The sequence below is a fragment of the Phacochoerus africanus genome, chromosome 8 (assembly GCF_016906955.1).
Source record: "Phacochoerus africanus isolate WHEZ1 chromosome 8, ROS_Pafr_v1, whole genome shotgun sequence".
NCBI classification, from domain to species: Eukaryota; Metazoa; Chordata; class Mammalia; order Artiodactyla; family Suidae; genus Phacochoerus; species Phacochoerus africanus.
The window spans coordinates 78,526,755-78,547,926 of NC_062551.1; the positions used below are offsets into that span (position 1 = coordinate 78,526,755).

At 54.2% G+C, this 21,172-nt stretch overlaps 1 protein-coding gene across 1 annotated transcript in view; it reads right to left on the minus strand.

Annotated features, from left to right (window-relative positions):
- Window positions 1–21,172, minus strand: part of KIF17 (kinesin family member 17) — a 54,845-nt gene that overhangs the window by 32,213 nt on the left and 1,460 nt on the right. Inside the window, exons 2-5 of the mRNA XM_047792752.1 lie at window positions 16,398–16,544; window positions 15,187–15,288; window positions 8,612–8,801; window positions 4,414–4,866 (exon numbers count right to left, since the gene is read on the minus strand). Of these exons, the coding sequence (XP_047648708.1) occupies window positions 4,414–4,866; window positions 8,612–8,801; window positions 15,187–15,288; window positions 16,398–16,544 (892 nt within the window). The remainder of the gene's footprint in view (window positions 1–4,413; window positions 4,867–8,611; window positions 8,802–15,186; window positions 15,289–16,397; window positions 16,545–21,172) is intronic.

Sequence of the window (21,172 nt, forward strand, 5' to 3'; positions counted from 1 at the left end):
ACAAAGTGATTCTTTTTCTTTCTTTCCTTCCTTTTTTTTTTTCTGCATCCACAGCATATGGAAGTTCCCCAGCTAGGGATGGAACCTGAGCCACAGCAGCAACCAGAGCCACTTCAGTGCCAACATGGGGTCCTTAACCCACTGTGCCACAAGGGAACTCCCACACTGTTTTCAACTAGGCAAGAAAGGCAAGCAAAATGCATAACATGTTACAAAGTGATTCTCTCTCTCTCTCTCTCTCTCTCTCTCTCTCTCTCTCTCTCTCTCTCTCTTTCTCTCTGGCCCCATCAGATGCATGTGGAAATTCCCTGGACAGAGATCAAACTGAAGCCTGAGCCATGGCAATAACTTGAGCCACAGCAGGGATGCTAGGCCACCAGGGAATTCCCAAAAGTGACACTTCTAAGTGAGAAAGAAAGCAGGAAGGGGGCTGAGACTAACAACCAAGAGGAAGGGTAGCAGCATCAATAGTATCCACAGGAAAGACCTCTTGGACAAGGCACGAGGAAAGCAATGCTCTGAAGGAAGAGAAGCAGAGTGGTGGGCCGAGATCCTGGGGACAGACAGAAGGGAGCAGTGAGTGCAAAGGTCCTGTGGCAGACAGGGGCTGTGACTGTTTCAGGAACAGCCGAGAGGCCGCTGAGCTGGAGCAGAGTGAGCGAGGGAGAGTGTGAGTAAAGAGCAAGCCAGAGGGGAACAGGTCAGAGAGCCACAGGTCATGCTGGGGGCTTCGGCTTCAACTCCGGGTTAAACTCAGCCCTTGGAGGGTTTGGGCAGGGTGGCGAAGGGACTCCCATTTGAACAGGATCTCCCTGGTTGCCCTGTGGAGAATGTGCTAGGGGAAATAAGGACACAAGTAGGGAGAGCTGCCTGGGGGGTGAGGGGCTCTGCAGTAATTCAGGTGAGAGATGCTAGCGACTCAGGTCAGGGGGCAGATTCTGGATGTGTTTTAATGGTAGACAAACAAGATCTACTGCTGGACTGGATGGAGCTTTGAGCAAAAGCGAGAAGCCAAGGATGACCCCAAGGTTTCTGGCTTGAACACCTGGAGGAGAGAGGTGCCCCCAGCTGTGTGGGGAGGGCTTCAGGACAAGCAGGTCTGGAAAGGGTGAGACTCGGTGGGATATGTTAAGTCTGAAAGGATGATTAGATGGCTGTTCACATCTGGAAGTCAGAGGGCACAGTTTATCAACCAGGCTGGGGTTTTTTCTATGATGTTGTGACATCTTGGGGGACTTGATGGCCAGGAAGAGAGTGTCCCTCCCAGGGCCAGCCAATTCCTAGAGTTCCCAGCTTGTCCTGAGAAGCCCACCTTTTAAATGCAAGACAACCACAGCCTCCTCTAGCTAACTCTCCCCACACCCAGCCCTTCTGCCCCAATCCAGCTGGACTTACTCACACTAGCCAGTCCTGAGCTGTTTCTGCCCTGCAGTGCCTTCCCACAGAGACCCCAGTAAAGGCTCTGGCTCTGGTGGCCCCTTGCTTCTCTCTGCCTCCTGACCCACACTGGTGCTTCCCCTGTGGCCCTGCATACGTGCCTCTCTCATTTCCAGGGTAACTGAGTAACAATAACTTTCCTTTTCAATGATATTGACTTCTCTGTGTTACTTCTCAGTCCCTTTATAAATTAAGACCTGGACACACATCACACAGCCAGGCTGGAGTTCCACAGGTGAGAGTTGTGAGTACGGAGATGGTGTTTAGAGATGTGAGACCAGGTGAACCCCCCTTAGGCGTGAGCACAGAGAAAAGGCTAGAGGACTGGCCCTGGGACAGCCCCGTGTCAGGTCAGGGAAGGGGAGACTCGGGCAAGGGGGTGAGAAACAGTAGCCAGAAAGCTCGGAGGAGAACAAGGACAGGGGGCGTCCACGAAGCAGGGGTTTCAAGGAGAAGGGAGAGGGCCATCGGAGTCAACTGATGCTAGGAGGACAGATTTAACACCCAGGAGGTCACCCAGGGCAGCTTCAGTGGGATGGGGAATCAGGGCAAGAGAGCAGAGGGCCAGTGAAAATGGACACGTTATTTCCAGTTTGGCTAAAAGGGGAGAGAGCAATATGCCAGTGACCGGAGGAAGAACTAGGCTTAGAGGGTGAGGGCTACCAGCAAGCGCCCAGTGGTGAGACCGCTTGGCACTCTGAGTCAGACACACCTGGTTCCCAGGCCCAGCTCTAAAGTTAAAGCATCAGGTATTGTCTGTTGAGCCTTACGTGCCAGGCACCTGGCTAAGCCCACACCTGAATCATCTCTTGCAATCCTCCCAACTGGCCCGCAGCAAAGACAAGGCAGGTGCAAGGCATGTCACAGATGAGGATGTTGAGGCTTGGGGTGGGGCCTGAGTCCCTTGCCCAATCCAGCAATTACTGCCCGGCTCTCTGCGCTCTGCCTGCCCTGCCCCCATCAGTTTGTTGGGCTGTGTACTCTGAATCCGGGAAGAGGGGATGCTAACAGGCCCTACCTGGCAAGGCTGCTGAGATAAGCTCGGGAAGTGTGTGGACATGTTAGCGGCTGGGTCAGGCAACCAATGGCAGAGCCAGCCCAGCCCCCTCCTGCTACCTCTCGTCATTCCTCCATCTAGTTCCCTCCCCCTCCCCATCCTGGGGCAGAGCAGGGTCAGGTGTGGGGAAGGAGGGAAAGAAGAGGAAGGCAGACTGCCCAAGTGGAACCCCTCGTCGTCGTGGTGTTCAAGCCCTCTCCACTCCAGCCCTTGCCAGCCACTACCTGGCCCTCTCCCAGCACCTGACTCACCAGGCTGCCAGCAGAACTACCCGTGGGTCCCATATGCACCTTAGAGTTCAGCGCCTTTTTTTTTTTTTTTTGCACTTTTCAAGGCCAGGCTTGCCGCATGTGGAGGTTCCCAGGATAGGGGTTGAATAGGAGCTACAGCTGCCGGCCTACGCCACAGCCACAGCAACATCAGATCTGAGCCATGTCTGCGACCTACACCACAGTTCACCGTAACATCAGATCCTTAATCCACTGAGCGAGGCCAGGGATCGAACCTGCAACCTCATGGTTCCTAGTCGGATTCGTTTCCGCTGCGCCACAACGGGAACTCCTCAGTGCGTCTTTGCATAGACTGACCACTCTCATCCAACAAGAGACTTCTCCTTCCCCAAGGCTCTGCTCAATCAGCCCTTTTGCTCTGTGAAGCCTACTCTGACTGACCACACAGCACCCCCAGATAGCCTTGGCCACACACTCCCTTCCGCCCTGCAGTGCCCGGTGCAGCTCTCTGCCCTAAATACACCTGATGATCTGCTGGAGTGTCCTTCTCCCCCAGGAAACTTAGGTACCCAGGAGGCAGAGCCTGGATCTGATTCACCTGTGTGTCCCCATGCCCAGCACAGGTCCACGCACAGAGAGGGTGCTCAGTGAACTCTGCATGAATGGACAGGTGGGTGAGAGGAAAGATAGATAAAAGGATGGATGACAGGATGAAGTGAAAGAATACTGGAGATGTGGATAGTAGGATGGATGGGATGAGTGGATAAAATGGTTGAATGGATGGGTGGATTAAATGGATGAATGGGTGGGAAGATGGCTAAATAGTGGAGTGGGTAGGAGAGTGGGTGGGTTGGATGGATGGATGGATGAATGGGTGGATGGGTAGATGAATGGACAGATGGGTGGATGGATGGGTGTGTGTGTGAATGGGTGGATGGGTGGGTGGATGGATGGATGGATGGGTGGGTGAACGGGGGTGGGGTGGATGGGTGGATGGACGGGTGGGTGAATGGGTAGATGGATGGATGGGTGGATGGATGGACGGGTGGATGGGGGGATGAGTAGGTCAGCGAGTGTGTAGAATGGATGGATAGAGAGGAAGATGGGTGGGGAGATGGAAGGACAAATGGACTCAGGCTCTGGGGTGCTCCCTTCCCCAAATGGCTTCTCAGATAAAGAAAACCCTGGAGTCCCTTGGTTGCAAGGACCTTGCAGGTCCATGCTCTGGGTAGGGATTTCTAGCTGCTAGATGACACCCAAATGCCTGGGTGTGAGAGCTGCCACCACAAGGTGCCTAAATGGGAGTGGGGGGCGGGACTTGGCGAGGAGGCGGTGAGTCACTTAAGCTGCTAACCAGCACAGCCTCATGACGCTACCCAGAGACAGCAGGCAGACAGGTGGGATGACAGATGCGCAGCCTGGAGGCAGGGAATGGGTGACAGAGCTCCCAGCTGATGCAACAAGCCAGACAGACCAGCCTCTTCCTGGGGCATCGGGGAGCAGATATCACCTAGGCCATCACCACCCACAGCTCCCCGCGACTGCCCGGAATCTATGCTCATATGAACTTGAGAGGAGATGGGACACTGCTTCCAGACCTCTCAGGTGGGAAACCAGAGGCAGGAACCCAAAGGGGGAGAGCCTTTCTTGTCCCCGACCCTCCCTGCCACGGCTCTCCCTGCCGCCCACCTGACAGGTCGCCGGGACTCATCTGCTGGGCTAGAATCGCCTTGAGCTTCTTGATCTCCTCCTGGTACTCGCGCAGGAGGGCATCCTTGGGGTCCTCGTTGATGCGCGGCTTGTTCTTGATGTTCTTGGCTCGGTTGGCGTAGCGCAGGGTGCTGAGGGTCTCGTCGTAGTTGTTGTCAGCCGGCGACAAGCAGGCCACCATCAGCGTCTTGGTGTTGCCGCCCAGCGAGTCCTGCAGCAGCCGCGTCAGCTTCGAGTCCCGGTAGGGGATGTGTTTGCAGCGCCCGTCCACCAGGGCCGAGATGACGTTGCCCAGCGCTGACAGTGACAGGTTGATCTTGGTGGCCTCCTTGAGCCGCTCCCCCGTGGCACCGGTCTTGGACTGCCGCTCGCTGCCTGCCAGGTCCACCAGGTTCAGCTTGCCCGCCCGGAGGTGGTCCTTGCCCTGCTCATCTGCGGACGACCAGGCAGAGGGGTGAGGGCCCTGGGATAAGGGAAGGACAGCAAACCCCCAGGCCCTGGGCGCTCACCCACCCAGGGTCTCATTTCAGCTGCAGAGGAGCCCTGTGAAGGAGGTACTCGGATTGTGCCCATTACAGAGGAGACAAATGAAGCTCAGAAAGGGCATTTAACTTGCCCAAGGTCACACAGCTGCTAAGTGGCAGATCCAAGATCAGAACCCAGGGCTGACTGACTCCAGGGAGTGGTACTGGGAGGTACAGACTGCACTCTGAGTGCTGCAGGGTTTCTTAGGGCTTTGACAACAGTTCCTACGTGTTTCTTCAGGCCAAAGATGGAGGCCAGGGACAGGTGATGGGACATGACTGGGTCACTGGGAGCTGTATCCTTCAAGGCAAAAAACATCGGCTTTGGTGACCCTGGAACCCAGTTCCCATTCAAGTCTTGCCTATTCCTTGCTGTGTGACTTTGGGAGAGCCATGCACCTCTCTGACCCTCAATCCGCACATCAACAAAGCGTGACTAAAGGTAGCTCCCCATGAGAGTTCCTTGTTGGAAGGAGTAAACAAGAGTCCACAGGCCCCCCCCCCTCCCCCGCACATAGCGGGTGTTCCTCTCCGCTGAGAACAAGCCCAGTTCCGCAGTGACAGTGGCTGCGGGGGCAGGGCAGGCGCAGGTGCTGGGTGGGGGTGACGGAGCTGGTCACCTGCAGGGGCTCAGAGCACAGGTGTCAAAGGCACAGATTCTGTCCCTCGGCAGCTGTGGAACTTGGGGAAATAACATCACTTGACTCAGAGCCTCAGCCTTTCGGTAACATGGGAAGAAGCTAAGACCCACCCTGAAAGGCCTTTGGGGGATCACCCAGGGTGCGGGCATAAGGAGCTCAGGGTCGCACCTGGCACACCGCAAGGGCTCCTTACATGACAGCTTGCTGCTCTCAGTACTATTGGTAATTCTTAGTGTCGCAACACCGTAAATGGTTCCAAAAGATGGGGGTAGGGCCAGGGCTTCCTTCTTAGTTTCCTGCTGGTTGAAACCACACTTGGGCTAGTTTTACCCATGGGCACAGCTACCTGAAGTAAAGAAATTATAATTCTGGCTGGGAGTTCCTGCTGTGGTGCAATGGGATTGGTGGCATCTCTGCAGCACCAGGTTGCAAGTTCGATCCCTGGTCTAGCACAGTGGGTTAAAGGGTCTGGTATTGCAGCTGCAGCACAGGCAGATCAACTGTTGCTCTGATCTGATCCTTCGCCAGGGATTATGCCCCAGGGCAGCCAAAAAAATCCAAAAAAGAATAAAAGTCTGGCTGACACCCAGTGGAAGCTTGGACATGTGAGGGGCTTGAAATTGGAGCTTTTTTTTTTTTTTTTTTTTTTCCCTTAATCAGCTACAGGAAGGAGGGACTCGGAACTGTCCTTTTGGAAAGCTCTTTGCAGAATGTACCAGGAGCCTTAAATAGCTTTGTATTCTTGCCCCAAGAGGCCTGCTCCGGGGAACCTCATCTGAGGAGATGACTCCAAGCGCAGAGAAGGCTTTATGCACAAAGCTGTTCACTGCAGCATTATTTACAACATGGACAAACAGGGAAAGGTGTGAAGATCTTGGAGTGGGCTGGGTGGAGGAGGGCCATGGGCTGATGCACGGTCCTCCCACCACCTCCCACGGTCGGGAAGGCATGGCCGGGGTGATGTGGGGAAAGGCTTTGGGGTGGCGTGGGAAATGAAATGCGGGGAGAAACTACATAGAGCATAAGATTTTAATTGTATCTAAAATTTTCATGGGAAATTGGTACAACCACTATTTCAGAAAACAAAATATAGAACTACCATATGACCCAGCCATCCCACTCTTGGGCATGTATCCAGACAAAACTTTCCCTGAAAAAGATACATGCACCTGCATGTTCACTGTAGCTCTATTCACAACAGCCAAGACATGAAAACAACCTCAATGTCCATTGACAAATGAATGGATTAAAAGATGTGGTATATATACACAATGGAGTACTACTCAGCCATAAAAAAGAACAAAATAATGCCATTTGCAGCAACATGGATGGAACTAGAAACTCATACTAAGTGAAGTAAGTCAGAAAGAGAAAGACAAATACCATATGATATCACATCTGGAATCTAATATATGGCACAAATAAACCTTTCCACAGCAAAGAAACTCATGGACTTGGAGAACAAACTTGTGGTTGCCAAGGGGAAGGGGGAGGGAGTGGGATGGACTGGGAGTCTGGGGTTAATAGATGGACACTATTTAGAATGGATAAGCAATGAGATCCTGCTGTATAGCCCTGGGAGCTATATCTAGTCACTTGTGATGGAGCCTGATGGAGATAATGTGAGAAAAAGAATGTATATATGTAGGTGTGACTGGGTCACTTCGCTGTACAGTAGAAAATTAACAGAACACTGTAAACCAGCTAATGGATAAAATAAAAATCATTTTTAAAAACTGCCACGGGAAAAAAAAAAGACCAAAAGAACATGTGCTTAAATGTTAACAGTTAGTCATGTTTATGAGTAATTTCTCCTCCCTCTACTTCCTAAATATCTTTATTGAACTTATTTTATAATGAAAATAATAAACATCTATAACCCTTTTTAAAAGACTGTTTCCAGGCAGTCTGCCTCATCCTTCAAACCCTTCTGCAGAAACCAAGAGGCACCCCGCAGCACCGCGCTCTCCTCCTCCCTCTGGACCTGTCCTCACCTACCCTGGTCCCTACCCCCACCCCACAGCATCATCATGGGAGGATGTGACCACCTCCCCCATGTCAGCACCCCCAGGGAGACACTGACCCAGCCAGCACCAGGGGGTTGGCCGGAGGTCGGGCCACCCCACAGGTGGGCATGTGCCACTGGAGGTTCCATCAACCCAGGATTGACCTTGGGTCGGGATCTCTCCAGAATTATGTTCCCATGCGCTGGGGCCGCTTCCCGCTCCACTGCTCTCAGGAGTTCTTTTGGGATGAGCCACAAACCTGGAGGCAGCTGCAGTGTGTGGAAAACCCAGATGTCAGAGAAACCTGGGTTCAAATCCTGGCTCTACCATTTAGCAGTTAAGCGGTACCTTGAAGCACTTAAGTGGGGCCTTGAACAAGCAGGTCCTTTGACCTCTCAGAGCCTCCAGTTCCCCACCTGTTCGTGGGATTCGGAATGCCCGCATCTCGGACTGCCGTGGAGTTTAAATGGCACGAAGTGCAGAAAGAACTTAGCACAGCGTCTACAGGTGGCCTGAAATAAATGTGTTCCTTTCCTTCCTCTTCCCTTTCTCAGGAACCCTTCCAGAAGGAAGAGTGAGATGGCTTGGGAGTAGCGTGCATTACAGAGAAAGAGGAGAATCAGAGAGTTCCGTGCGGCGTACATGCTGGGGATGGACCCCTGAGACAGAGGTCCCGCTCGGAGACTTTCCAGTTGTGTGACCGCGATTTCCTCACCTGTAAATGGGGAGAATGTGCGTACCCGCCTCCTGGAGGTGGGGAAGGAGCATATGGGCGAACGCACACACGCATTGCCTGCTCCCTGGCAGCTACCGGTATTATTACTGTTGTTGTCATTGATGCTGTTTATCCTGGAAGCACAGGTCCTGGCACAGGGAGGGTCCTCCTGTGTTTCCTCCAGGCGATCCTGGCATCTCTTCCCAGTTGGGGCCTTTGAGGCTCCGGAAGGGGAAGGAAGGGTCTGGGTTGCTAGGAGCGGACACCCACCCCTCCCCCGGCCCCACATACCCACGGCGTAGATCTCAATGCTGACGGTGAAGATGGAGTGGGAGCGGGAGGAGTCCTTGTTCATCAGGGTGTAGCCGACTGAGCGGTTCTTCCAGCCCGTCTCCATGATGCGCTCGCACTGGGCCACACTGTGCACCGTGTGCATGGAGAGCCCCCTCACGTACACCCCCTTCTCCGGGTGCTCCTTCAGCTGCGGGTAGGAGGAGCCGGTCAAGGAGCCCGGAGAAATCGAGGGATGGGCCCCATGCCCACGACCTCTGCCTTTCTGCAGGGCAGGCTGGCACCTGAAAGTCCCTGTCACAGCCCAGGGGTTTGTCCTAGGCAGAACCAGCCTCAAACCCGCCCCTGCCTCTTCCTTGGTGTGGCGCCTGGGGCCAGTGACTTCACGTCTATGAACCTCAGTTTCCACATCTGTAAAATGGGTATGATATACCGATCTCCCAGGGAGGTGGCGGGGATTCCGCAAACGAGGGCCCATACACTGGCACAGTGCCTGGCACGTAGTAAGTGCTCCATCGATGCCACCCACTGCCCTCCCTGTGATTAGTGCTGTGGTTGTGTAGGTGGTTTCTGGTCTGGGAGCTTCAGCTCCTGGGGGCTGACCCTGTGATCATTCACCCACGGGTCCTGAGTACTTCTCCCCTGCCCTGCCCTGGCTTCTGCTCGCCTCTCTGCCATGGCTCCACATCAACAGCGACGTTCCCAGACCTTTGGATCACGGCCGGTGAAGGGCCATTTGCTGCCCAGCACTCCCACTGGCCCACAGCTCAAACTGGCCCCCAGCCCTCAGCACGATGGCAGCAAGTAATTTAATTTATCTGACTGCTCCCTGCTTGCTCTCCAGGCAGCCAAGCTGTTTTGTTGCTGACACAGAGCTGTGAAATGCAATATTTTTCAAGTGTGAGAGGCAATCAAACCACTCTGGCGAAAGCAGAATGAATTTGGACAAAAGTCTGCCGGCTGGTCTGAGCCAGAGAAGACTCAGATGCTCTGCCCTGGGCAGCTTCAGGGTCCCAGGTGGAGGTGGGTCCCTGGTGCAGAGAAGGGGGGCGGGGGGGGGGGGAGGTGCAAGCTCAGGCTTGCCCTATCTGCCAAAGTCTGGAGAAAGATCCAGACCCAACTGAAGGACTGGGATTCCTGGAACAGACAAGCAACCGAGGCACAGAGATGTTAAGTGACTTGCGGAAGGTCACACAGCTATAAGTGGCAGGACAGTACTGGGGTCACAGACAGTGGAAGACCAGAGGCAGGGCATGGAGAGAGGCTGCAACATTCCAGAGTAACCCAAGTTTGATATGCCAAAGGGCTGACCTTGACCTGGGAGGTGGCTGTGAAGACACAGCTCTGAGGACAAGAGCAGGAGACCCTACAAACAGCGCAGGGCTGGAGGGCAGCCTTGGGATGCTGTGTGCCTGCAGAGGGGCCTGTTTTGATCACTGCCACACTCCTGCTTGGCATGTGGTAGGCGCAGGTGAGTGAATGGCTGCTCGCGGCCTCAGGAAGAACGCAATTTCCTATGTAGTCAGACAGGCGGGGGTTAGACACGTAGTTCTGTTGACCTGCTACCTGGGGAAGTCATTTTGCCTCTCTCTGCCTTGGTTTCCTCATCTGTGAAATGAGTATCCTAAATCCTGCTTCCACAAGACTATCACGAGGATTAAGAAGAGAATGGCTCTAAAAGATGCTCTGTGGGCGCTTGGAGGGGGTTCAGGGAACACAGACACAAGAGGATGAGGCCGGCTGTCTTCAGTCTGAACAACCTCGCCAGCAGGAAAGGGGAGGCAGAAGGCAACCCCTCACTTAGGAGTCTCCCACTCGCCCTATTTTTAGGCATAGGAGCGCTGGCCCCCCCCTCACCTCCTGAGCTCCCGGATCCCTCTCTGGCCCCCTCCCCTGCTGTTCCCGCCCCCCCCCCCCCACTTCTCGAGTGACGGCTGCCAGCTGTGCCCCATGCTTCTCCTTAACTGTTCTCATGGATGCAAGGCCTGAGCCCAATCACCATGGCAACCAGCTGGGCTGCGCCGGGTGGGCGGGTGTGCGTACAGGGCTGGACCACAGCCGACCAGTCCAGAGCCAAGAAATGCCCCCATGGAGGAGAGGTGTCCTGCGACTAGCCCCACGATGGTGACCAGAACCAACGAGAGAGACCCCGGAGGGCCCCACCTCCCAGCCTAGGCCTGACTTGGGTGCAACGATGGCGGGTTATGTGGTGGTTGGGGGGAGGGGGTATAATCTGTTTCCCCAAATCCCTCGCTGGCCCTAGCTGATCTAACTACCTCTAATTGCCGGAATTACCAGGCCCTGTGGTGTGCGGCAGAGCCTGGCCACCTGTGTGCAAATCCCCTCTCTCACCCTTTACTGACTGTGCTCTGGGCTGGCTCCTGCCTTGGCATTTTGAGCCTCAGTTTCTTCCTCCACAGTAAAGGATAAGAACAGCAGCTCCTCCTATCTGCTCTGAGGTTCACATGAGACCCCAGCTGCACCTCTTCCAAGAGAGGAAAGTGTCCCTGAGCACCAGCATGTGGAATCAGCGATCTCACCCCCAGGGGGCCTGACTCACCAAGCTTCAGACCTGTGCCCAGCTGGGATAAGTGCCTGCAGATGCCAGCTCCTGGGCCCTTAGGTCCTGGTAACAGAGCCCATCCTAGGGTCCAGGGCACAGAGGACATGGAGGAGGGCCCCCCACCGCCCCAGGGCCAGTTGGCAGGACACCAGGATGCTGCAGGCTGGCCTTTCGGGGCTGACACGTAGCAGCAGCTCCCTGTGCCTCCCTCCTCTCCCCGGTTCCCTGTCTAGGGGCTGAGCGATGACTCAGCTGCTCGGGCTCGAGGATAAAGACAGCAGAGGAGCTCCCGCTGTGGCACAACGGGATCGGCAGCATCTAGGGAGCTATGGGACTCAGGCTCTCGGTCCCCAGGCTGGCACAGTGGGTTAAAGATCCGGTATTGCCACAGCTGCAGCTTAGGTTGCAACTGTGGCTTGGACTTGATCTCCGGCCTGGGAACTCCATATGCCTGGGGGAGGCCAAAAATGGAGGGGAAAAAAATAAGTAAGAAAAAAAAAACAAAAAAAGACAGCAGAAAGACTCCAGGTGGGTGGCTGGAGATTCCTGTGTGGAAAGAGCAAAGCACCGCTGTGTCTGTGGGAGCTGCGGACAGGACTGGGGGCAGGTCCCGGTCTGGATGGGGACTGAGAGGGGGCAGTTCACACCTGCGTGCAGACCTACTGCAGCCTGTGGCCTTCAGGTCTTCCCAGTAGGTCTCTGCTGAATGGATGAACCAGCTCCTGGATGCCCCAAATGGAACCCCATTACTGCCTTCTCATTGCCCCCCAGATTTCCTATACCGCCACCCGAAAAAGTCTGGGAGGAAAGCACCCAAACGCACACTATTACTAGCCATTTGCTGTGTGACCTTGGCCAAGTCCCTTCCCCTCCCTGGGACTCAGTTTCCTCATCTGCACCACGAAAAGACTGGACTTAGAAGCTCCCTAAGGGCCTTTCTGCCTCAGATTTTTAGGGATTTTTTTCCTACCATATGACCAGTACAAACAAGTTTTTTCAAAATTGCTGCTCTGGAGTTTCCGCTGTGGCTCAGCAGTAATGAACCTGATTGGTATGCATGAAGATGTGGGTTGGATCCCTGGCCTCACTCAGTGGGTTAAGGATCCAGCGTTGCCATGAGCTGTGGTGTAAGTTGCAGATGCGACTCGGATCCCATGTTGCTGTGGCAGCTTCAGCTCTGATTCGACCCCTAGCCTGGGAACCTCCATTTGCCACAGGTGTGGCCCCATAAAAAAGAGAAGAAAACAAAGCAAAACAGCTGCTCCCTGGGGTCGCATGTGTTCCACTGGGCCATACAATGGGAAATTTACAATCTCTCCAAATGAAGCCAGGACAAGTAGGGGACCTGGGGGCAGGTGAGGGGCTCTGGAGCTGAGCAGGGAAATGGCCCTGCCCCACGTGGATGGCGGTGGGGCATAAACCAGGTCATCCCAACATGCTGTCCAACCTAGAGATCAGTGAGGATCCAGAGGCCTGGGAGGAGTCAGCCGCAGCCCCTTTATCTGGTTGTGCCCCCTCCCCGTGGCTGTCAAGGCCTGTGCCCTTGGGGAGATGTAGGCAGTTTGTGCCACGGACAATGTCCAATCCTGACTCTGTGGCTTCCTAACCCAGTGGCCTCAGGCAAGTCACCTCCTCTTTCCCAGTCTCCTTTTCTCATCTGCAGAACGCAAATCTCCATAGCAACCTCCCAGGACTGATGCTCATTCGTGATTGGCATTCCCTCAGCTTGGGCACTCTGACACTGACGGAGGTAGAGTGGCCTCCACTGCTGGGTGTGGACCTTTTGGGTCAGGGAGCAGGGAGTCCATTGGTCGCTTGTTCATATAAGAAGCACCAGGAGTTCCCGTTGTGGCGCAGTGGTTAGCGAATCCGACTAGGAACCATGAGGTTGCAGGTTTGGTCCCTGGTCTTGCTCAGTGGGTTAACGATCCGGCGTTGCCGTGAGCTGTGGTGTAGGTTGCAGACGTGGCTCGGATCCCGCGTTGCTGTGGCTCTGGCGTAGGCCATTGGCTACAGCTCCGATTCGACCCCTAGCCTGGGAACCTCCATATGCCGCGGGAGCGGCCCAAAGAAATAGCAAAAAAAGACAAAAAAAAAAGAAGCACCAGAATTTGGGGCAGCCATCCGATCTGGGTCAGCATCCCCTCGCTGGACTCCTCTTTGGACTTGCCTGGGCCCACCCAGCATTTAAAGAGTCCAGATAGGAGACAGAGCCAGACCTCACACTCAGGTAAAGGCCCAAGGGTCCCAGACCTGGTCTAGCCTTTTCACCAACTGGCACTCCTGGAAGGTCACTTGACCCCACAGGGCTCAGGGTCAGCCATGTTCTGCTCTTTTTTTTTTTTTTAAGGGCCAAGCCTGCAACATATAGAAGTTCCCAGGCTAGGGGTCAAATCCGAGCTGCAGCTGCCAGCCTATGCCACAGCCACAGCAACGCAGGAGGTCCAAGCTGCCTCTGGGACCAGCACCACAGCTCATAGCAACACCGGATGCTTTAACCCGCTGATTGAGGCCAGAAAATCAAACCCACATCCTCATGGATACCAGTCGGGCTTGTTATCACTGAGCCACAATGGGAACTCCTTGCTCATCCTGATTGACCCCCTCAAAGCATCTAATCTTGCTTCCCCTGGCTGGGAAATGATGTTCTTTCATAATGATTCCAGCCTTTCAGAAACTCAGGATAATGCATGAAATAGGTGCAATGCTCAGTGACCAGCTGGGCCAGCCCTAGCATTTTCTGTCATGAATCTACTTTGCAACCCCAGAGTCGCAGTCCCTGTCCTTCTGCGGAATCCCAGTGGCAGAAAGAGCTCACACTTGAGCCGCCAGCCCTCTGATAAGTGACTCACCCTCATCACCCCCTCCAGTCCTCACAGCAACCTTATGACGTGTTCTCATCGGTCTCTGGGCTCCCCCACACCAGATCCCTTTCAGCGGGGGACCAAGTCGCAGAATCGGAGCCCACTGCATCAGTAAAATGGATGGGACATTTGAGATGCAGGACCTTGATGTCAGACAGACCTGGGTTCAACTCCAGCTTTGGCCAGCTTACTGCTGGTGAAGCTTGGGCAAGTTAATTAACCTGTCTAAACCTCCCTTTCCACACTACCGAGCTGGGGATGTCAATACAGTTATCCCCTACTGTCAGAAAGTTCAAGTCAGAAAGAAATAGAAGGGGACTTTCACTTTAAAACAAAAGACAAAAAAAAAAAACAAACCTATTACCATGCTAGTGTTGGTCTTACATAAAAGCAAAGTGGAAACACGATTTTGGAAAAACAAGAGATACTCCTCCCTTTAAACCATTTCGGCTTAGGAAACACTCGCTCTACTTTCCCATAGTAGGGACACTGTGTATCCACCTAACAAAGTGACTGGGTGCATCAAACGGGATAATTAAAGCAGTCAGTAAACAGTAAGTGCTCAATAAATTATCATCACAACTACCTTCCTTTTAGCTTGAAAGGCCCTTAGCATTTTTAAAATTTTTTTAGAAATCGAACCCGTTTTTCCTTTTTTTTTCCTTTTTAGGGCTGCATCTGCGGCATGTGGAGGCTCCCAGGCTAGGGGTCAAATCAGAGCTGCAGCTGCTGGCCTATACCACAGCCATAGCAATGCCGGATCCTTAACCCACTGAGCAAGGCCAGGAATCGAACCCGCATCCTCATGGATACTACTATGTCAGGGTCTGAACCTGCTGAACCACAATGGCAACTCCAATGGAACCCTTTTTTCAAATGAAATCTATCACCCAACTCCATCTATTTCAATACATATAAATGGCATTGCCCCAGGTAAGGCCCAGCCTCCCTCTGTGTGGTGGCCACAGGCCCTCCCCTGCATCAGAGACCCTGAGAATACGCCAGAATTCAAGTGCAAGACGTCCCATGCTAGTCTGAACCAGCACCTATGCCTGCAGGATATGTTCCACATATTCCTGAGGGAGCAGCCCCTGAGGGCGACCTCCCCCTCCAGCAGCACCCACCGCCCATGCCAGGGCTGCACCCACCTCTAGCTTCTGCTTGGTGTCAGCGCCCAGCAGGTCATGGACATCTTCATTGTAGATCTCCAGGTAGGAGGCCCGCACCAGAAACTTGGTATTCTCTGCACACTGCAGGGAGTGGACAGGCAGGGCAGAGCCACCTCAGCCCCCACGGCCTGGACATCACGGAAGGACATCGCAGCAGGTGGCGTCCCCAACCCTACTGGGCCCCGCCCACCTGGCAAGCTCTCCCCTCCTCTCCAGCCCCCTGGGCCTTCAAGCTTCTCCGAGTTGCCTCGGACTCCTATAGACTCCTACTCTCTCTCTCAGACTCACGGGAAAGGAAATAGGCGAGGCTTCCCCATCGTTCAGGTAGAGAAACTGAGGCCACAGGTAAGGACCGGACCAAGCACTGGCCCTGGGCTGATCCTCAGCAGCCCTTCCAGTGGCTTGAATTTTGTGGGTCATCAAAATGAGTCCCAGGGGGAGTAGAGTGGGCTCTGCAGCTGACTCTCCCCTGCTCTGCCATTTCCCAGATGCAGGAATCTCTGCGCTTTCACCAAAAATTCACCAGGGCACATCTCACCTGCAGCCTGGATGCTGGGATAACTGGTCTGGACCCAGCCCATAAAGGCCCCAAGGCTTGGCTTCCCTATCTCATAAGTGAGGATAAGAGCCACCTCCCGGGCCAGGGCAGTAGTAAGATAATTATGCAAAAGGCTTTGCACAATGCTTGCTTGATCTGTAGTAACTGCTCAATTAAAAAGGAAGCTATGGTGGCTGTGGCTGTGATGGTGGCTGTGGCTCTGGTGTAGGCCGGCAGCTACAGCTCCGATTCGACCCCTAGCCTGAGAATCTCCACATGCCACACCTGCGGCCCTAAAAAAAGAAATAAATAAAATAAAAAGGGAGGCTACGATGGTACAACCATTTATTGAGCCAGTGCTCTGGGTCATCGTATCCTTGTGAAATGTTAAATGAAGTGTTACCACCCAGGAGAAAAACCTGGAATCGACGGTCAGGACTGTCTCAGTTCTTAAGTTCTTCCCCACCGTCTGTCTTTTCACCAGCCAAATGCCTGCCCCTGCTCATCTGCGCTCTGTCAAGGCTGCCTCTACCTGCATCCCAAGGGCAATGATGCCCAGGTCAGAAGTGCTTTGGGACCACTCATGGCAACACCCGAGGAGCCCTCCAGCCCCAAGCATCAGCCCTGCCCCTTCCGCCCCCAAGTTCCATACCTGGACGCTCTCAAAAACGTGCTCGAAGGCCCTGGGGATGATGCCTCTCTGGCAGGGTGGGTCTGGCAGGCCCTGCATGGTGAAGGACTTCCCGCTGCCCGTCTGGCCATAGGCAAAGATGGTGCCATTGTAGCCCTCGGTGACACCCTGAATGGGAGGAGCACAGCCCTCGTGCTCAGCTGGCCAAGTCCAGCCGGGCCGGGGCTGCAGGGCTGCCCCCTGACTCACAGACTCAGGGCCCCTCCCTGGCTCTCGCACCACGATGGCCCTGGGCTGGGGGTGGACAGCGTAGGGATGAAGAAGGCACAGCTCTGTCCTCGAGGAGGTCACCGGCTGGTGGGGCAGGACACTGTCCCCAGGGAAGAAGAGCCTGGCCACCACCCTTTACTAACTGTGTGCCCTTGGCCTGTTCTCACCCAGGCACCTGGAGTCTCAGCTTCCTCACCTGTAACAAAGGGTAAGAACGGCACCTCCTCCGAGGATGTTGTGGAGAGTTATTCTGTGCGGGGGCATGAGAAGTGCTGGCACATGGAGGTGGGTGCTCCCTAAATGTCTGCCTGGAACATGGGGGAGATGGACGTATAGCGTGATTCTCAGACGAGGTGGAGGTGGAGGTAAAGACAGAAGTTCAGGATGGCAGGGAGAGGGAGTGCACAGAGGGGAAATGGAAGGTGCTGGAAGAGCCCAGGCACGGCTTCTGGGCAGGCAGAGGAGAATGAGGGGGCTGAAAGCGTGGCCTGGACTTTGACAGGTGACAGGAGGAGGAAGGTATTCCAGGCTGGGGGACAGCTTGAGCCAAGACTCGGACAGGTGAGAGGCTGGGAGCAGGTGGAGCTGGGGAGCATGGGATGGAGACGAGGCTGGGGAGAAGCGGGAGGCAGCCCCAAGGCTTCCCTGATGCCGTGTTTCCTTCCAGAGCACTGTGCTCTGGCTGGGGACAGAGCCCTGAACAAGGCCGACACCCCAGCTGCCTGCCCTCACCCAGATCATGAGCCCACAGATTCTAGAACTTAGCATGGGGGAGGGGGGATCCGGTGTCAGCACATGGGCCCAGAGAGCTGTGCCTAGGCCCCAAGGGCTCACGTGGCATTTGCACCTGGTCCCACGGCAAAGACCCATCCTGCAGACCCACGTGGGGTTCAGGGTCCCCAGGGAAAGACCGGAAGTCATGATCCAGGCTTCTTTGAGGGACAGGCCTCATTTTCTGGGCAGAACTGGGCAGGCACGTCTCCCTTATCTGAGGAAAGCCTGATAAGGCGGGGGTGGTTCCTGCAGCTCCTCAGGGAGCCAAGTGCTGCGCCTGGGATGGCCCCCTGCAGTGGGGGGAGGCGCTGGCAGACCCGCCCAACCAGAAGCCTCAGAGGCCGGGGCACCCGGAGCCCCAGGGACAACACAGTGCAGTGCTTGGACTATCAGTGTCACCTAGACTGAAGCAGGGATTCTACCTAAAGACAAATATTTTATATGCACCGTCCAGGAGGGCTGCTGCCAGCCCCACTCAAAGTGTGCCTGCTACATCTGAGGAACTGCAATTAGTTTAATTCATTTACATTTAAAAACTGAAGCCGTGTAAAATATTCTCCCATTAAACATAACATAACTTTAGGAGTTTCTGCTGTGGCACAATGAGATCTTCAGGGTCTCTGCAGCACCAGGACGCAAGTTCGATCCCTGGTCTGGGTGGCACAGTGGGTTAAAGGATCAGCACTGCAGCAGCTGCAGCAGAGGTCACAACTGTGGTTCAGATCTGATCCCTGGCCTAGGAACTCCATTTGCCACGACGGTGGCCAAAAATTTGAAAAAAAAAAAATTGGGGGGGTCTCATTTGAGCTGTTGACACTCAGCACCTGTTTTGAGACGTGCTGTGTGAAACACATACCCAAATATGAAGACTTTGTATGAAGAATGTAAAATATCTCCCTAACAGCTATTATGCCATGATAATAACCATTATTATGTTTTACTGAAATGATATTTTGGATACTATTGGATTAAATGCAATGTATCATTAAAATTAATTTCACCTGTTTCCCTTCACTTTTTAAAATGTGGCTACTAGAAAAGTTTAAATTTATGTTTGTAGCTCATGTTACATTTACATTGGAGGAGTTCCTGTCATGGCACAGTGGAAATGAATCCAACTAGGAACCATGAGGTTGTGGGTTCGATCCCTGGCCTTGCTCAGTAGGCTAAGGATCCGGCGTTACCGTGAGCTGTGGTGTTGGTTGAAGATGCGGCTCGGATCCTGCGTGGATGTGGCTAGGGTGTAGGCTGGCGGCTACAGCTCGGATTAGACCCCTAGCCTGGGAACTTCCATATGCTGCAGGTGTGGCCCTAAAAAGCAAACCAAACCAAACCATAACAACAAAAAAACGCTTCACCCACAACTGATAACTCCTGACCCGTCGTGGACATGCGCACACAGGGAGCAGGTCCTAAATGTCAGCCCCTCTGTCACCCCAGGTCCTGCCACGTCCCCTGTACTATTATTTACTAAATGACTTTCATGAAATCAAACTGCTAAAGAACTCTCTTTTTGACTTGGTGTCCTCCTCAGCAATAATTCCCGTGAAGCTGCATTGCAAGTTGCATGTGCTAAATATTTCTTCGATTTCACATAAAATCAATGCATAACTACTGAAATTGAAATAACAGCATCTGTGTTAAGTTGGCTCATGTCCTCTGCCAGATGAACAGCTCTGTGTTCCATCCAGAGGCCAAACTCTGTGGCTCCTACCAACCACATCAACGTCTCTGGAAATCAGGCCCATGCTCGGTCTGGTCCTGGTAGGAGCCACAGTACCTGGCCCCGGGGTGAGCTGGGCGGTGGGTCATCAGAGGCAACTCGAAGGCCACAGAGGTGAGGAGCTCAGGTTAGGACATGCTTCGATGGCGGAAAGGTGGGTCTGGGGTGGACAGCACCCAGAAGAATGGAAGAGGTCACCCAGTGACAGAGAAGATCAGGAACAGAGCCTGGATTTGAGGGGTAGAGAAGGAATGGAGAGGGCAGGAAGGGGCAATCGGAAGAGCTGGGGGCTTTGTGGACCCGAAGCAGAGGGCCTGGGAGGGAGGCCCCCTGGGGGTGGTCAGGGCCCAGCAGCACAGACACACAGCTGCTCCTGGCTCAGAGCTGCTGAGCTGTGCTTTGCAGATGCTTCGCAAGCTGCTCATTTAATGGGAGGCAGCAGGATGGAGCACAGGGATCTGGCGGTGCGCTGGGAACCAAAACCACCCCTAACTCATTCCGTGACACTTGAGGCCTGAGTCTCCTCATCAGGAGTGATGACGCCAGCTCTACAGATGCCCACAGAGTCCGACAAAGATCGAATGCTACATGCTGCTCTCCACCTGAAAGGCCCATTCCTCTCCTTCCTCTGCTGACTCCTCTCATCCTTCTGGTCTCAGCTTAGACCTCACCACTTCCAAGAAGGCCTCCTTGCCTTCCCAACCCCTCCATGCCCAGGTTTGCGAGCCTTCTCTATGCTGCCAAAGTCCCAGGGCTTCTCCCACTTATCCCCCTGGATTGTAGCTACTAGCTTAGCTGCCCCTGCCCCTGACCATGAACTTCCTGAAGGCAGCTCCCCACGCCTAGGATGGGGCCTTGTGTGGAGATGCGCTGTGCTAGCTGAACGAACGAATGAATGAATGAATGAAAATGATCATACGTTGTGCTGAGTTTGAGGCTCTGTGGGATGTCCAGAGGCAGGGGTCTGACAGAGAATCCCCTGTCGCAGCGAACTTGGGATAGAATGAGAGCTGGAGGAACAATCTGAGGCAGCTGCTGTCTCCTTAGTGTCTCCCCCTCTGCGCTGGGGCTTCCTAGAGACACTGACAAGGAAGGCTTGCTCAAGGGAATTATTTCCAGGATGAGGAGGGGACCCGTGAGCAAGGCTGAGGCCCTAGAGACCTCAGTCTTGGAATCTGCCAGTCTCCGAGGGCTGAGGTGTTCTCTCCAGGGACAGAGCCAGGGCAGGTGGCTGAAAGCGTCCTGGAGGCAGACTCTGACTCCAGAACAGTCTTCTAGGAGCAAAGGCGGAAGGGGTGGCTCTGGGGCAGGTGAGCTCCTGACCCTGGGTGGACATTCAAGGATCCAGTGCAGGGGGAGGGGCTGGACCCTACAACCCATTCTGGTCCCTTCCAGCCTGGGAGTCCAGGATGGCAGGACAGCCTGGCTACCCCCTGGGGAGGGCTGCCCTCTTCCCCTGGGCATCATGTCCAGTCACACCAAACCCACTGGGGAGCTCTGCGCTCCAGAACACCCCAACCCTTCAAAACAAGGGTTTGTTTTGTTTTGTTTTTCCTTTTTGGCCAGCCCACAGCATATGGATTTCCCTGGCCAGAGATTGCATTTGAGCTTGAGTTGTGACCAAGCCACAGCTGTGGCAACACCAGATCCTCAACCCATTGTGCTGGGCTGGAGATCAAACCCATGTCCCTACTGCTGCAGAGACACTGTTAATCCCATTATGCCACAGTGGGAACTTCTCACAAGGAGTTTTGACTGTCTTGGCAGAAGAGATGAGGCAGCCAAAGGAGAAGGAGGTTAACTGGCCTGCCAACCAAAATAGAAAAGGTTCCATGGTTCCATTTTGGAAATGCTGGGTTAACTACGTCAAAGGAGCTTCTTCACTGCAAGACTCCCCAGAGCGTGGGGGAGCCTAACTCACAGCTTCAAGTGAGGGAGGGAGCATACAGAGCACTTCCCAAACTTCCTTTTTTCCTGGAACAACCTGTGACATCTCCCTTAACGAGGGATTTGCTGGACAGCTGGGGAG